The sequence below is a fragment of the Hippopotamus amphibius genome, chromosome 5, assembly GCF_030028045.1.
Source record: "Hippopotamus amphibius kiboko isolate mHipAmp2 chromosome 5, mHipAmp2.hap2, whole genome shotgun sequence".
Taxonomy (NCBI): domain Eukaryota; kingdom Metazoa; phylum Chordata; class Mammalia; order Artiodactyla; family Hippopotamidae; genus Hippopotamus; species Hippopotamus amphibius.
In genome coordinates this window covers 29779369-29797842 of record NC_080190.1, presented here as the reverse complement: position 1 = coordinate 29797842, position 18474 = coordinate 29779369, and the positions used below count along the sequence as shown (strand labels likewise).

The 18474-nt window shown below is 39.2% G+C and overlaps 2 protein-coding genes across 6 annotated transcripts in view; both read right to left on the bottom strand.

Moving 5' to 3' along the window:
• The window catches only part of LOC130853070 (cytochrome P450 2C23-like), a 28898-nt gene extending 27027 nt beyond the window's left edge, over positions 1 to 1871 (bottom strand). The window contains 1 exon segment of the mRNA XM_057734206.1: positions 1692 to 1871. Coding sequence (XP_057590189.1) covers positions 1692 to 1871 — 180 coding nt within the window.
• An 8690-nt stretch (positions 1872 to 10561) lies between these two features.
• Positions 10562 to 18474, bottom strand: part of ERLIN1 (ER lipid raft associated 1) — a 41482-nt gene continuing 33569 nt past the window's right edge. For 4 of the 5 annotated variants that reach the window (XM_057734210.1, XM_057734212.1, XM_057734213.1 and 1 more), the window contains 3 exons: positions 15244 to 15333; positions 14262 to 14341; positions 10562 to 12851 (listed from right to left, as the gene is read on the bottom strand). In XM_057734210.1, coding sequence (XP_057590193.1) covers positions 12630 to 12851; positions 14262 to 14341; positions 15244 to 15333 — 392 coding nt within the window. In that variant the 3' untranslated portion in view covers positions 10562 to 12629. The remainder of the gene's footprint in view (positions 12852 to 14261; positions 14342 to 15243; positions 15334 to 18474) is intronic. The other variant, XM_057734211.1, reaches the window with a different exon arrangement.

Sequence of the window (18474 nt, the reverse complement as noted above, 5' to 3'; positions counted from 1 at the left end):
AGCAGCCAAAAACTTTAAAAAAAAATACATTTGTTGGGGCTTCCTAGGTGGTACAGTGGTTAATGAGAATCCACCTGCTACTGCAGGGGACACGGGTTCGATCCCTGCTCCAGGAAGATCCCACATGCCACGGAGCAACTAAGCCTGTGTGCCACAACTGTTGAGACTGTGTGCCACAACTACTGAAGCCCATACACCTAGAGCCTGTGTTCCACAACAAGAGAAGCCACGGCAATGAGGAGCCCGCGCACCACAATGAAGAGTAGCCCCCACTCGCGGTGACTAGAGAAAGCCCCTGCACAGCAACAAAGACCCAACACAGCCAATAAACAAATAAATTTATTAAAAAATACATTTGTTAAAAAATCCATTTGTATATTATAATCCATTTTAAATTTATGATGATTATTTCTAAGAGGCAAAACTTGCCACCTTTTTTTTTCTTTCTGCCTTTCCTAAGTGTTTTTTTTTTTTTTTTTACTTACACTTAAATGGTAGAGAATTTTGCCACTTTGTATCTCTTTTCTCTGTCCCAGGAAAATGAAACTTACTTCCTCTGTTCCTCTGAATGAGTGCATCTCTATATTTTGGGGCACAAAATACCAGGTTCTCCTCTCCCAGCCTCACCCTCAGCTGATGGCTTTGCTCTATAATTCACAGAGGTGACAGAAATAACCGGAAGAGAATATCCATAAGCTTCTACCATAGCATCTACTTGTTTGCCTGAATCTGTGCCCATGTACATAGTTTTCTGTTAATATGACTCTCCATGCCCCTAAAAATCGCCCAATTTTCCAATTTGTGCACTGCATTCTAGTCCCTTCCAGCTATGGCAAAATGACTCTCCTCTTTACAGCAAAATTGAACAACATCACCCTATTTTCCCCCTCCCCCAGGCCCTGGCAACCACCATTCTACTCCCTACTTCTGTAAGTTTGACTCTAAAAGAGTCCACATGTGAGTTCATACAGTATTCGTCCTCTGTGTCTGGCTTATATAACTTAAGATAATATCCTCCAGGTTCATCCATGTTGTAAATGGCAGGATTTCCTTCTCTTTTAAGGATAAATAATATTCCTGTGTGTGTGTGTGTCTCTCTGTGTGTGTGTGTGTGTGTGTGCATCATATTTTCTTTATTCATCCATCAAAGGACAGTAATCAGGGTTGTTTTGGAGAATATATGCTTGCACAATGAACTCATGGAGATAATACTTTTCCCCAAAGAACATTTCCAAAGGAGTAAATGTCAGTCAGGGTAGCAGAGCTGGGCTGGGTCAGAGCAAGATGTGAGGATCACTCTTTAGAATGAGGATCACAAAATACCCCATTAATAATAATAATGTAAAAGGACACACTACATTTTTTACATTTGCTTGGTTTGCCTTTTGGTAAGTGTTACATGCAGAGGGGACTGGAAGCCTTTCAGTTAAAATGTGTTCTGACTTCAGAACTTTCCCATTCACTAGAATTCAACCTATATCTCAGGTCAGGTCAACACACCTCACTACCTGCTCTAAAGTGAGCCAGTCCAGGGGGAAAAAAAGATATCTGTCTTGCAATACAGAAATAGACATCCCAAATTGTCTTAGTGGTGAGTAAAACTAAGAAAGCTTGAAGATGACATGAAGATAACCGGAAGATGACCTCCCCCCTTACCTAGAGATGACCAGCCTCTAATGAAAACCCCTTACCTTGGAGAGAGATGCAGGGATGTCCTTGAGGTTTAGTTGCATCAGATTCCCAATGATGGGAAGGGGAGTTGGGCCAGCGGGGAGCCTTCCTCCTTTATGACTTTTCTTCCGCACAAAAAGGAAAACCAGGAAAGTGACATAAATCACAAGAGCAAGAGCAGTGATTGCCAGCAGTGCCATCTCAGCTACTTGATGTTAGTAATTATCTGGATTGCTTGTTAGCAAAGTCTTTTATACACCCGGCCTATGACCTGCCAGCCAGTGGCTGGTCTTAATTCTTGGACTTGGAAAAAGCAACCTGGAATTGGTTTTGGCTGTATTTACCTTCCTGAAGCTTGAAATTAGGAAGGATTCATATCTTTCCTGCCTCTCATTCACAAAATCTGCAACTTTTGATTTTTTTAAGCCTCTCCATTACATGTGCTATTTCCTTTCAGCACTAATGATTCATTAACTATAAAGCTGGGGGACTAAGAGGCACAAACTATTAGGTATAAAATAAACTACAAGGATATATTGTATAACATGGGGAATATAGCCAATATTTTATAATAACTATAAAGTGTATAAGCTTTAAAATTTTTTTTTTAAGATTTTTTTTTTTAATGTGGACCATTTTTGAAAGTCTTTATTGAATTTGTTACAATGTTGCTTCTATTTTATGTTTTAGTTTTCTGGCCTCCAGGCTCGTGGGGTCTTAGCTCCCCGACCAGGGATCAAATCCACACCCCCTGCATTGGAAGGCAAAGTCTTGACCACTGGACCGCCAGGGAAGTCCTTAACCTTTAAAATTTGTGAAACACTATATTGTACACCTGTAACTTATATAATTTTGTACAGCAACTATACTTCAATAATTTTTTAAAATCTAACAAAATTGTTTTTAATTGCAATCTACAAAGATTGATTTTTAAGTGTTAAACTAACCTTATATTCCTAAGATGAACACACTCTTCTTTCTCATGATGTAATAAAACTTTTCTATTTTGCTGGATTTGATTTGCCATTATCTTGTTAGGGAGTTTTGTACCTATGTACATGAGGAATATTGGTTTGCAATTTTGTTCTCTGTAATGTATTTGTCTGGTTTTACTATCATGTTTATGATAGCCAGAAAAAATAAGTAGGCAGGTGCTCCATTTTTCCTTTTTAATAAAAGTTTTAAAATTTTTAATTAAAGGACTAGTATTATTTTGCCTGAAAAGTTTGATAAAATACTACAGTGAAACAATGCGATATTTTCCTTGTGGGAAAATTTTTGTTAATTAATTTATCTAATTTATAAAGAGTTTTAGAAATGGGTTATGGTGATGATTGCACAAAACTGTGATTGTACTTACTGCTACTGACCTGTACATTTGAAAATGGCTAAAATGATACATTTTATGTATATTTTACCACAATAAAGAAAAGGAAAATGATTAGTTGGTATTTGAAAAATATTATGTCATTTGTGTTTGCATTTAAGATAATGCTTTTATTGATTTATTCTTTAAGATAAATCTCATTATAAATAGTAATGTCTCAGAATCTAGACATTATTTTATGGGGAATTCATTACAATAAATCTTTTTCAATATCTAAGAAAAGGCTACTGTGGTTTTCTACTACTTTACTACAGAAAACATTAAAAAGTCTACTTAGCACTAGAATTCTTCATTAAATTGTTTTAACTTTACTATTTCTCACTAATTTCAGAGCTATCTCTCTGTATTTTCCCACAGCAGACTATTTGCTTCCATTAAACAACCTTATTAGCTTGCATTCATATATCCATTAGCTGTGGGACAACTAAGCTGGGGACAGAGCCATAGCCGATGATGGGTTTGTGCATGAAGAACCTAGGTTAGAGGTAATTATTGATAGCTTAGGGATGTCATATAGTAAACATTGCTGTATTCCTTCCATTGCTTCTGTGAAACCAGGGTCCACTGATGTTTACGCTTTTGTTTGCAAGCATCTGTTCACAGACATTCCACAATGAGGTAAATTATTGATTTTGAAATGCTGGAAAAGTTAGAACTTTAATGCTGTTTTGGACATTGAAAGCAGGTTGAATAAATAGAGTGGACTGGTAAACATGTTGGAAAAGGGCAGTTTTAAAATTACCTAATCAATTTCTCTGCTTAAAAATCTTGAAAGCTTTTTTTTTTTTTAATTTTTGGTTTTTAATAGACTTTTCCTTTTATCACTAAGGCTTTATGTTTCTAGAGCAGTTTTAGGTTCAGAGCAAAATTGAGCAGAAGTTACAAAGAGTTCCCATATACTCCCTCTCTCTCACCATCAAAGTCCTGCAGAGTGGTATATTTGCATATATATGTCCAGTTGTTCCAACATGATTTTTTGAAAAGAATATTTTTCTCCATTGTATTGCTTTTGATCCTTTGTCAAAGATCAGTTGACTATATTTATGTGGGTCTATTTCTAGACTCTCTTTTCTGTCCCATTGATCTACTTATCTTCTTTTGCCAGTACCACACTGTCTTGATTACTGTAGTTTCATAATAAGTCTTGAAGTTAGGTCATGACCTCTGACTTCATTCTTCACTATTCTGCTAGCTATTCTGAGTATTTTACCTCTCCATATATACTTTAGAATCAATACGTCAATATTCATAAAATAACTTGTTGGGATTTTGTTTGGGATTGCATTGAATCTATAGATCAAGTTAGGAAGAAGTAACAGCTTGACAATATTAAGACTTCCTATCCATGAACATGGACTATCTCTCTATCTATTTAGTTCTTCGTTGATTTCTTTCATTAAAGTTTTGTAGTTTCCCTCATACAGATCTTATAGATACATATTGTTAGATTTATACCTATTTCAGTTTGGGTTGCTAATATAAATGGTATTGTGCTTTTTTTAAAAAAAATTTTTATTTACTTATTTTATTGGCTGTGTTGGGTCTTTTTTGCTGTGCGCGGGCTTTTTTAGTTGCAGTGAGTGGGGGCTACTCTTCGTTGTGGTGCATGGGCTCCTCATTGCTGTGGCTTCTTTTGTTGCGGAGCACAGGCTCTAGGTGTGTGGTCTTCAGTAGTTGCAGCACATGGACTCAATAGTTGTGGCTCACAGGCTCTAAAGCACAGGCTCAATAGTTGTGGCACATGGGCTTAGTTGCTCTGCAGCATGTGGGATCTTCCTGGAGCAGGGATAAAACCCGTGTACCCTGCATTGGCAGGCAGATTCTCAACCACTGCGCCACCTAGGAAGCCCAATGGTATTGTGCTTTAAATTTTAAATTCTGAAATGTTTTGCTTGAAAGGTTTATTTCTAACCTTTGGAAAAATGACTGGTATGTAACAGAAGGCCCACCATGATCCTCTTCGGCTCTTGACACCTACCTCACCAGTCTCATTTTTCGGTGCTTCTATTCTCACTAATAATGTTACACCTATATTAAACTTTGGTCCTTTCCTGGAAGGTTCTTGAATTGAAGTCTTCACATTATAAGGCTTCATTTTTTTAAAATAACAGCTTTATTGAGATATAATTCACATACAATTCACCTTTTTAAAGTATACTGTTCACTTGATATGGACATGTTTTAATTCTTCTGGGGAGATACCTAGGAGTAGAATTGCTGGGTCTTGTGGTAACTCTATGTTTAACATTTTGAGGAACTTTCAAAACATATTTCAAAGTAGCTGTAGCATTTTACATTCCTGCTAGTAATGTATGAGGATTCCAATTCCTCCCCATCCTTGCCATCAATTGGTACTGTCTTTTTTGTTATAGCCATTCTAGTGGGTATAAAGTCCTATCTCACTGTGGTTTTTTTTAAACATTTACTGAACTCTACTTATATATATATATTTTTTTTAAATTTTATTTATTTATTGGCTGTGTTGGGTCTTTGTTGCTGCATGCAGGCTTTCTCTAGTTGCAGACTATTTTTGTTACAGTGCGCGGGTTTCTCATTGTGGTGGCTTCTCTTGTTGCTGAGCACAGGCTCTAGGTGAGCGGGCTTCAGTAGTTGTGGCTCACAGGCTCTAGAGTGCAGGCTCAGTAGTTGTAGTGCACAGGCTTAGTTGCTCCAAGGCATGTAGTTCTCCCGGACCAGGGCTCGAACCTGTGTCCCCTGCAGTGGCAGGCGGATTCTTAACCACTGCGCCACCAGGGAAGTCCCTCATTTTGGTTTTGATTGGCATTTCCCTAATGATTAATGATGTTAAACATCTTTCATATTCTATTTGGCCATTTGTATATGTTCGCTGAAGAAATGTCTATTGAGAGCTGCCCATTAAGAAATTTTTGTTTTGTAAAAAAATATTTTTTAATTGTTGTTATTCCCTGATCTTTAACTGGCTAGCATACTTTCTCATTCTTTATCTCCCCCTTCTCTCTTTTTACACTCCCAGTACTACATTCCTCCCATTTGTATAGCCTCATCATAGTTGGAATTCTTTGATTAAGGGAGACTGTTGATTCTAAGAGAACAAAGTCTGTATGTCTTATTCACTATTGTTTTGTTCATTGTTGGTCGAATACTTAACACATTTGAAGTTTCCTGGCACATACCAAGCACTTGAACATTTGTTGAATTGTATTTAATTCGATGCTCACATTGTTTCTCCTGTTGTGTCAGGAGGGTTGCTGTCTCCATTGAAAAGGTTTTAGGGGTCACCTCCTTTCTGACCTTTTGCACTCCTTTCTTCCATTGGTTGAGGGTTGTCTCTCAGGATATGAATTCTTGTGCATATCTGACTTGAGTATATGTGCAGAATGACTGCAGCTTCCACAGTGTGGGGGGAACCCTGCAGTGAAAAACAAGATGTTAATTGCATGCATGGTACTGTTGGGGCATGGGGACCCAGTGAATTGCATTTTAAAATACAGTAGCATTGGGACTTCCCAGGTAGTCCAGTGGTTAAGAATCCGTCTTGCAATGCAGGGGATGTCGGTTTGATCCCTGGTCAGGTAACTAAGATCCCACATGCTGTGGGGCAACTAAGCCTGCGTGCCACAACTACTGAGCCCACTGTGCCACAACTAGAGAGCGTGCATGCCATAACTAGAGCCCACAAGCTCTGGAGCCCACATGACTCAACGAAAGATCCCACATGCCACAACTAAGACCTGACACAGCCAGTAAAAAACAAACAAAAAAACAAAAACAAACCCCCAATATCTGGTGCTTCCATTGTCTGAAACACATTACACCATTACCATCATTCTCTTCAGTTGGCTGGCTGCCTCCTGTGTATCCTTAAAAATATGGCTCAGATCTGACACTGCCTCCTAGGACCCACTAGGCAACTAAGTGGTGACCCTCACCTGTGCTCCTTGCAACCAGTGTCCACCCTGCTGTGGTACTTACCACATTATTATACTTGCCTATTTATTTGCCATACCACCCTAAACACCGCCTCCCCCCCCGCCCCCCCCCCCCCCCCCCGGCTAAAAGCCTTTTTGTTGCCTCAGCAACTAGCATAAACTAGATGCAAATATTTGAAGATAAAAAATAGAAATAGCTGGTATCTTAGTCTGCTTGGGCCACTATAACAAAATACTATAAACTGGGTGGCTTAAATAACAAATATTCATTTCTCACAGTTCTGGATGTTGGGAAGTCCAAGACCAAAGTGGTAGCAGATTTGGTGTCTGGTGAGAGCGCTCCTCCTGATTTGCAGATGGCTTCCTTCTTGCTGTGCCCTCATATGGCCCAACAAGACATCTCTTCTTATGAGGGCATTAATTCTATTTATGAAGGCTCCCCCTTCACAACCTAATTATTGGATTGGCCAAAAAGTTCCTTCAGTTTTTAAATAAGACATATTTTTCATTTTCACCAAGAACTTTATTGAACAACATATTCATTGTTTTGTTCCACTACCTTCTGCCATTTTCCAGGTAACTTCATAATTCCATCTTCCCCAAATTTTTTATCTTTTTGAGCAAAGAACTATTTCAGGTGACTTTTACAGTCTTCTAGAGAATTGAAAATTTTTCCATTGAGAATTTTGTAAAGACTGAAATAAATGGAAATCTGAAGGTGTAATGTCTGGTGAATATGGCAGATGAATCAGAACTTTCCAGCCAAGCTGTAACAGTTTTTACCTGGTCATCAAAGAAACATGTGGTCTTGCATTATCCTGATGGAAGATAATGCATTTTCTGTTGATTAACTCCAGATGTTTTTCATTGAGTGCTGCTTTCAGTTGGTCTAATTGGCAGTACTTGTTGGAATTAGTCGTTTGGTTTTCCAGAAGAAGCTCATAACAGAGGACTCTTCCAATCCCACTACATACACATTGCTTTCTTTGGATGAACACCGGCCTTTAGTGTGGTTGTTGGTGGTTCATTTCACTTGCCCCATGATCTCTTCCATTCCAAATTATTGTACAGTATTCACTTTTCATTGCCCGTCACAATTTGTTTTAAAAATGGAACATTTTCATTACCTTTCAGTAGAGAAATATGGTCAAGAAGGTTTTATTCACTTAACTTATGTGGAACACAAACATCAAAGTGATTAACATAATCAAGCTGGTGCAAATGATTTTCAATGCTTGATTTGGACATTTTGAGTATGTCGGCTATTTCCCGTGTGGTATAATGCTAACTGTTCTCAATTAATGTCTCGATTTGAACGCTACCAACTCCAATTGGTCTACCCGACTGTGGAGCATCGTCCAGCAAGAAATCTCCAACACAAAACTTCGCAAACCACTTTTGACACATTCGATCACTCACAGTACCTCCTCCACACACTGCGCAAATCTTTTTGTGCTTTTCAGTTGCGTTTTTACCTTTCTTGAAATAATAAAGCATAGCATGCCTATAATATTGTTTTTCTCCCATTTTTACTATTAAAACGGCTACACAAAATTCATCAATTTTGATAAGTTCTTTTTAAAATGCACACTGATGAGACAGCTGTCACAGTACAATCTAACAGAATTGTTTTGAATGAAGTTAAAAACAACTAAGCGCTACTAGAGCCATCTCATGGGAAAAAACTGAACAAACCTTTTGGCCAACCCAATGCCTTTCAAAAGCCTCACCTCCAATTACCATCACATGGGGCATTAGGGCTTCAACACGATTTTTAGGAGGACACATTCAGCCCATAGCATATGGAAGGTAGAAAAATGGATAGAAAGAGATAAAAGGGAAAAAAAAGATAAAAGTCACTAATTCCAAAAAAACATGGTAAGGAAAACAAGTAAAATGTCATTCTGAGTAATATAATAGTGGACACTTGGGGGAGTGAGCAACGAATTAACAGCAAATTAGTTTTAAACGCTTACGCAAAGACAGGAGACCAGAGGAAAGCCAAGAAGCTGGCCCAGCTTGTTGAGATGTTCCAGGAGGGCTGTGGTTGAGGTTTAAAATCCAGCTACCTTAAGTCACTGCTGCTGAAGACATAATTTAATGTGTTTTCTGACGCACTTGTATGTATCAGGCACTGTGCTCTCTGTTCATCACAGGAGCTTAAGAGTCTACTCAGAAACAGAAACAGTATTGACTCCAATAGGCTGGGTGAACTAACACCTTCCCGCCCCCCGCCCCCCCAAACACCATGTGCAAATCACTATTCCAGGTGCTTTAACAGATATTGCTGAACCCACTGAAGAGCTCTGAAAGAACGTGTAAACAAGTTCAGAGATATTAGGTAATTTCCTGTGGTTATACACTAAGTCCTGACGTGGACACTCTAGCCTAACTTCTGTCCTTTTTCCCTACTACTACTCACTTACCTGCCTTTCACATTCATCCGTTTGTTCCTTCACACAACATAACTGACCAACTCATATGGGCCAGGCACTGTGCAAGGCATGAGCAGCAGATACCATCCCAGGGAAGAGAGTGGTCACACTCCCTGTCCCCCAGGGAGCTAAACATTTGTGAGAACAGACATTAAGCAGGTAATGTGAGGCATGTGGAGTGTTCCAAACGGGGAAATGTGGGGTGCTGATCGGAGCGGGCAGTTCCAGAAGATCTCTCTGAAGAAGTGAAGACTCTTTAGGAGTTAGCAAAGCATAGGTGGAGCTATAAGGGAGAAAAAGTAGGCCAGGTGGATGACCTATGCAAAGGCATAGAGAGAAGGTACATTCAAGGATGTGGGCTGGAGAGCTCAGTGGGGGCAAATCACAAAGAACATTGTATGTACACATTTGGGACTTAATTCTAAAGCAATCAGAAGCCATGTCTAATGCACAAATTTCCTTCCCAGAGCAAGAGGCAGAAATCATTTAATTCTAAATCACTTCATTTTAAGACATACCAAAAGCCTACAGGATAATTAACTTGAATTAAATTTCCCTGGTTTGTAGCCACAGATGTAGGATACCATGGGGTTCGATCCCACAGGAACCCAAGCAAAAATAAAAGGGCTGCTTTCCTCAAAACTCCCAATTATCAACCCCTGATGCCCCAACATCACTTATGAAATTGTCCCCAGGAGGGAATATTGAAAGCTTGGGCAGAGCAGGTCCAACCCTGGCCCCTAGGTTAACAACTGAATTAGTGAAGTTTACATCATACCACTGCCAGTTACAATTATACAGTTTGTCCTTTCTCCACCTCAGGACAGTGCCCACTCCCCTCCTCAGTGTAAGTATGTCAGCTCTCAGGCAGTCTCTGAGGGGCACGATGCTCCGTCCCCCCCCTTCCCTCCTCTGCTGCTGGCTGCATTCCACAAAGAATCAGAACACTCCTTGTTAAATTCTGTGAGTCAGGAAAGAATGGAAACCCTGCTTTCAAAATTCTTACATGATGCTTCTGGGAAGAGTGTAAGAAAAGTGCATATAGTTAAGTTAAACTAGTAAATAAACTGGCTCCTGAGCTGAAACAGGCCGGACAGCCTGAGGAGCAGGTTAAGCAACAGAGAAGAACAGAGACATATGTGAAAAACACAAATCACTGATAGTAAAATAATTTTATTTAGTTTCTTCTTTAAAAAAGGTAGCATTTCACATATAAATTTAAGACTTCAAGATTACCAAAAGGAACATCCCTGAAGAGGGGGTGGGGGCAGACTGAGAGCTTCAGTGAGCACAGGGAAACACACTCCAAGTACACTGGAGAGTTTAAGTAGAAGTCCTTTCTTGAGACCTTCACAGCACTACTTCCCTGTCTCTCAACTCTGCCACCAGGGCTTGTGGCTTGTAAGAAAACCCACATCCATCACTTTGGGGCAACAGCTTTTAGCTCATGGGAATAGGAAATATCTCTAGGAAGAAAAGCACAAAGGTCAATGATCCAGATTTCCCACAACAATCATTATTTATATGCAGCAACAATATATGACAGGTAAAGAGTTTATTATATCATTTCAAAGATCTTTTAAAGAGGGCTAGAAAACACAAAATTCATTCATAAAGAGAATGTGTATAATTAAATGAGCAAAAACAAAAAAAATTACTCTTTCCATATTACAAACGCCTTTATAGGATAAGGCCCAGGGAAAAGACCTCAAATCTGGGGTTCCTTTCCCATATTAAGTGTTTGGCACAACCCACAAGCTGTCATGAGACTGACAGTTAGCTTGAAGTTTTCTGGAAGTGGTCCATGACTTTTCTGTCTGGCTTGAATATAGTGTACACAAAAGGTGTCTTAAACTGCATAAACTCAGGCCTAACTACAGGGCACACTGATTCAGGAAGTTAATCTTAAGGTAAAAAAAGGTCCAACTGAAACAGATCTCCCATAGCCACAGGCTAACTCTGTCATCCTCTCATGAAGTTTAAATCCACTGGCTGCCCAGGAAGTCAGTGGAATAATCCTGATCTCCTAGGTGAGGTGAAAGCTGGGGGAACAACTTAGATTTCAGCATCTCAGGGCCAGGAGGGAAGGAGACAAAGATGACCAAGGATGCTTTCTAGGTTACTTCTTGTTCCACCCTGTAGGCTCCTGAACAATATTGGGAAGGAGAATCCGTGGGCCAGTAACCATGGCAGCCCCAGGATTTGACCTTTAGGCAGAGGTACTGGGGCAAATGAATGTACCCCAAATCCAGTTTTAAAAATAAAAACTTCCTGCAGTTATGATACAATACTGTGCAGTGAACATCTGGGAACTGGATGCTGCTCCTATTTCTGGTTAAAGTCCTGTTCCACTCTTGGCCAGAGCTGAGAGGTGACATATAAGAAGTTGTCTGTGGCTAAAAACCAGGCACCTTAGTCACACATGGCCTGGGGCAGTGACACAGACAGCCATCACCCAATGCAGGGGTGTGCACGGCCCCCAGAGCTTTGGTTCAAAGGTTTCATCTCACCCAAAACTTCAAACTAAGCTCTATCTCTGGGCCTACTAATGCAATAAACTAATGATTAGGAATCTCTATGAAGAATCTCTGATTGGGTGGCAAGGTGCATGTCCCAGCAAGCCACCATCTTTACTGTAGAAAAACAAAAAGGTGTGAATCATATCAAGTAAATGGTTGCTCAAGTGGAAGATCATTTCCTGGGACACTTCAGCAGATTAGATGCTAATCACATGGATGAATGCTGGGACTGGACCCCAAAGTAAGAGCTGGGTCCCGGCACAATCAGTCTTCTTTACACTTACCACATCATGGCTGTCTTCTCTCTGACCTCCTACCTCTTGAATGGCTGAGCACACATTTCCCCAGGGACCAATGTAAACATTATCCAATAGACCTCAGCTTAGAAAAACACAGCTTATTAAATACTTAGTGTTTAACATTCCAGTGCAGGCAGTATCTTAGCATCAGACTATCCCTCATTCATGAGTACCAGTTTAGAAAGGAACACACACAGGATATTTGATAAAACCGTAGCTGAAAAGACCATGTGGGTGCCAGACAGCTAGCTCTATCCTGCAATCAGCTGATAAACCAGGACTACCACAGCAAAGGCAGAACAGACGGAGCATGAGTTCTCTGTAAATCTGAAGAGTCGTATAACCATTGTTCCCACTTAACCCCTTGGGCCACATCTTGATATGGGAGAACATTTCCACCTGTTGCATCAACCTGTGCTCTCCTTGTTTTGGATGGGGCTCTCTCCAGAGGGCTCAAGAGCCTCCTTAGAGGGGAGAGAGCTTTTTCTTCCAGTCCTAACATGTGAATATTTTAAAGCACAAGAGGAGTCCACGAACATGCTAGGGATGTTGCTGCCAAAGTAGATCTTACTGTTAGAAGCAATGGCCTGGTACCTTTTGAGCTCCAGGTATTCCGGGGTCAATTTGTGCTGTGAGGGGCAAACAAGAGCAAAGGCATCAGGATACTCTGCTGTGACAGTCACTGCTCTATTTCCTTACACAGATTTTCCCTATTGCTGTTCTGAATATCATTCCTCAACTCTGAATTGTTACCAAAGACCCTCTCTCACTTTGAAGTGTGGCTATCACATTAACAGCATTTTTCTGAATGGCATAAAACTGCTGCCCCTTTTAACATAAGGCTGACCTTAATGATAAAGTCTTGATACTTGTGCCTGGCCAGCTTTTCCCATGACAGATTTGGATCACTGGTTTGGAACTGAAATTTCTCATCTTGCCTTCGTCTTGACCAAAGTCCATTCTGTTTCGACAGAGCTGTGTTCTCCAATATGTTAAGTTTATTTCTAAATTTACACTGGATTTCAAAGTACTGACAACTCTCGTTCTGACAACTTACCGTATCTTAAGATTTCTTCGGAATATAGATTGTTGTTCCTTTCTAAATTGAAAATGTTTAAGCCCTGTCTATACCTTAAATCTTGACGCTAACCCTTCAAACTGCATCATACACCTTAGCAACCTCCTTCTCAACTTTTTCTGTTCCACTTTACTGTATAATCAGTAACCTTATAAACCTTGGTCATTTCCTTCTCTTCTCAGAATACTACGGGTTCTAGCTGACTTTTAATTAAATAATTCCTACTAATTAGGTTTGTACTCTCTAGACCTAAACTTACCCCAGTCCCTACACAAAAACTGTTCACCCATACATCACCCAACATCCCTTCTCAAGTTATCACATATGAAATTTCTCATGACTAGAGTATTTTTTTAATCCAACAAACAAGCAATACTCAATTGGGGGCATTTGGAAACGTGTGTGTGTGGGGGGGCGTGGACTGTTAAAATAATTGGTGAGCGCTACTGACAGTTTAGCAGGCAAGGGCCATAATGTGTGAGATAGTCTTTGACAATGAAAAAATGTCACCCCAAAATGCTAAGAATGTCTGATGAGAAACGCTGCTCTAAACAAGCTTAGCATCTACCCAAAAAGGCCACCTGACCTGGGAAGCAATTTTAAATGAACTTCACTCCTCTCCCAACCCTCCTGGCATCTCAGGAGAAGACCTTTAACCTTTCTGATTACTGAGCCCTTATACAACAGTTCAAATGAATGAATTTATGACATGTGACTTGGGTTTATATATCTGCTTGCCTTTGTCCTAGCTCCCCACTTTCATAAGGAATTATACAAAGTTCTCTACCCGTTTAATGTGCAATATATGTTTTCCAAGTGACTGGCTGATTCTAGAGGGTGTGATGGTAACTACTCTTCCTTGACACTGGGTAAAATCAGCTCTATCATGTTAGAACCCTCTACACCAGAAAGCAAAAACCCAAACTGTATTACTAGGAGAGTGGCACGGAGAACCAGTCACCTTGTTTGAGGTGGCATATTTGTGTGCGGCATAATACTCAGCATCAGCTTTCGCCTTCTCTCGGGCCAGGAACGCAGCATCTAGTAAGTAAAAGAGTGAGGGTGTTCAAAACAGAGCAAAGCTGCAATCCATTTCCTCAGCTGGATAAGAGCTCAGACTCTACCTTAAGTAGAAGCCCCTTTATCCACTGCCTGATATTCTAGTCATTTACTTTACTTTAAAGGCATATAACAATGTTAGCAGTTTTCAAATCCCAGTCCCTGACAACTCCTTCTCAAAGGGGAATACTTTTGTCAATGTCAAGTTAACTCTCAGCTCTTCTGAACCTACTTCATTTTCCACCTGAAGTTGCTCCTTCTTTCCTCCACCCCTCATCACCCAAAGCCTCACACCCCACCCAGGCTCTAGGCTTTAAGTATTAATAATTAAGTCCAGACATGACAGCTCTGCTCTATTTACCGCACTGTCTCCATCCCCTTCAAATCTGATTCAGAATCAGTTAATGCAGAATGATAGGAAGCATCATCATATAAGCAGAAGAGGTTGAATATTTGGTCTTCAAGACTGTGAGCTAAGAACACCAACATCTCACTATGTGTAATCAAGAGTTTGGGAGCCTCTATGAAAACTGGGGCTCCTTTTTTCCCCGGCTAACTGTCTGGTTATTTTTTTGGTTGACAGGTAGAAAAGAAACTGGTGGTGTTAACTTGTATATTCTTTAAAACTGATTACTTTGCCTGAGAACAAACAAGCCCCAATTTTAGGACGGAAATTGAAAGGCTGAGTTTCCCACAGTCACAAACCAAACCAAAGAGCTAGACATGCAACAGCAATTTTAAAAAAATTTGTCTAGAATATCAGGCCAGCTACTTCCTCCAAACCAGATTATTCTGTCTGTGGCCCACCCACCATAACCCAGACCCAGTCCCTGAGACAGAGAAGCAGTTCAGGATGGTCAGAGCCTCTTTTCTCCCTGAGGTACCTTCAATTTCAGAAATGCGCTTTTCAGTTTCTTTCTCCATCACCTTCTGCTGAAACCGAATTTTTGCCACTTGTGCAATCTTCTCTGCTTCTACAATTATATACAAAACAAGACACCTTCAAAAACATTTCTGTAGTTCCTGAGGTACTTAGAAACAGCCGCATATAGTCTAACATTTAATTATATAAGGTTTTATGGGCTAATTGTTTCATTGTTTTATCTATCCAGACTGTAAACAACTCAACAGAAAAAAGGGCATTTATTTCTTACTTCACTGTTCTATTTTGACAGTGCTTGTTTTGTGGGAAGGAGGAATACAAAAGGGAACAGGTGCAGTCCTTCATGGGATTAAATGGCAATGGTCCACACGCTAATGGGGAAAAAAAGATATTTCATGAAAGCACTCAGAGCAAAACAGAGCAACACAAATGTATGGCAACACAGGACAACTATATAATGTGGCAGGTGAAAAAAAGAATAAGCAAGATAAACCAAGGAAGGCCTTCTGGGAGAAATCTTAAAGAAAATAATAGTCATGACCTAAGAGGACCTGGCAGGAAGTGTAAACAAAAACAAGTAGATAAGTCGCAGTGAAGAAGTGATAAAGGGCCAGCCGACATGAGAAGACAACAAAAAGAATACAGAGGGCTGGAAGACCCCTGTTTTGAGTGACAGGCTAAAGAATTTAGCTTTAATATATACGCAGCATCAACTGTTAAGTAACCATCAGGGAAATGATGTGATGAAGGTTACCAGAGGAGGAATATTCTGACTACTGTAGAAGATAAAAGAGAAAGCATGGTAATTCACCTGAGAAGGTAAAAACAGTGTTGGGCGTGAACAAGGTGGCTGCAGCAGGCAATTACAGACAGTGAAAACAAAGCATCCTTAGGAAAGCTCTGGCCTAACCCAAAGGATCCAGAACCAGGGAAGAAAGACTCTAATTATATTTTCAATACAATCACTGCAATTCTTGAAGAACATTCTCAATTCTCCTTTCAGCCAAAGAAGTTGAGTATTTTAACATATCTTCTCCCTGGCCTCTGGAGGTGGTGCATAATGGAATGAACATTTCCAAGTGATTTCTTCTTTCTATAAGGCAGGATCCTTTACCAACTACTCCAGAGCATACTTCCCTACTTCCCCATCAGCATAAAATCAATTTATCATCATACCATCCTAAAAATAGACAACTATGCTCAGCTGGGCTAAAAATTTAGCTATAAGCGGAAACTCAAGATAAAATTTGAATAAAAAGTGAGGAATCTGGAGCCTATAACTAGAACCCAGAGAATGGTGTCTCAACATGGGCAACTGATGCAGTAATTCCATTTAACACTGTTCTCTGACGTGTGGGCATAAACCAATAAAGAGCATGACAATACCTCTAGTTCTAGACAATTGGTGGAGGAGGCTAATGAGAAATGCTTCAGCTACAAACACCTTAAAATGCTAGATAAAATATAACAAAATTGTTTTCTAATGTATAATTGAGATCATAAGGAAGAATGCAAGATACTCAAGAGAGACAAGTAAAGAGAGTGCTGGCAGCCTGTGTGGTAGCAGCCCTGGGAGTGGTTATTAGACAAGTAAGAGAGAGGGCCTTGAGTTACTGCCCACGCAGGGCCAGGAGATGAGGCCTTGAGATGTTACAACTGAAATTCCTGTATAAGACCCAAGATCTGCTAAAGGGTTGCAACTCCAGTGAGACTAAAATACTCTACCCACCAGCCCAGTGACATATCATAGTGAAACTAGAAAATACACAGAGACAGAGAAAATTCTTTTTTTTTTTTTTTAAGCAGAGAAAATTCTTAAAAGTAAAAAGAGGAGAAGAAGCCAAACAAAAACAAAATAATACTGCCAAAGTGACAACAAAAAGTAAATTTAGTTGGGCTTAGAACCGGAGGATAAATTACCATCAAGAATGAAATAAAAGTATTTCAGACCAAGGAAGACTGAATAAGTTTTCCAGTCTTTAGCCTTCACTGAAAAAAAGGCTAGCAAAAAAAAAAAAAAAAAAAAAATGAATTGCCAGAAGCAATGAAGAGGAAAAAATTACACAACACATTTAAATCAAAATAAAATATTTACTGTAAGAATCAATAATGATAATAATCAATGGGGGAATAAAAACAACATGAAACTAAAATACTAGGCGACAATAATATGTAAAACTGGAAGACAGTGATAAGAGTTAAAGCATACTAAGGTATTGTTCAAGAAGAGGATGGAAAGAATGATTAACTGTAGATTCTGTCAAGTCAGGTATGCTTGCTAACATTTTACAGGCAATGACTAGTTATACATTCTAGAAATAGAATGTAAAACTTCCAATTAATTAAAAGGAAGAAAAGAATAAAATACAATCAATTCAATACCAATCAGAAAAGAGGGGAAAAAGAAGCATGGTAAATGGCACAAAATTAAATGATACAAACAAGTTCAAATATAGCAGTAACCACAATAAATATAAAAAGACTAAACTCACCAGTTAAAAGACAGATTCTCACATTGGATAAGATAACAAAATCCAGCTATATGCTGTTTACAAGAGACACACCTAAAACATAATGACATAGAAAAGTTGAAAGTAAAAGGATGTGAAAAGATACATCAAGAAAATAACTAACCAAGAGAAATCTGTCATAGCTATATTATCATCAGACAAAATAGACCTTAAGCCAACAAGCATGTCTGTCTATAAAAGAGGATTATTACATAACAGGACCAATTCTCCACAGAGATGTAACAATCCAATTCTGAAACTAAACTCTCTTAGTGATAACACTCCAGAATACATAAAGAAAAAGAGTTACATGTCAACAAAGTCCATGGTAATAGTGGGACATTTTAACACACCTCTCTCAGTAATTGATAGCTCAAGAAGGCAAAAATTAGAAGAATACAGAAGATGTGAACAATACAATTCATAATCCTGACATAATGAATATATAAAGAAACCTGCATCCAACAAATAGGGAATATACATTCAATCTTTTCAAGCACACACAGAACATTTACCAAAAAAGGACCATGTACTGATAGTCCACAAAACAAACTTCAACAAATACTTAAGAATCCATATAACAGATCATATTTTCTGACTACAATGCAATAACATTGGAAACCAACAGTAAAAAGGTAGCCCCCTAAGAACCCATTCAATTAGAAATTGAAAAATACTTTTAATAATTCATGAGTAAAAGAATAATGGAAATTTTTTTAAAA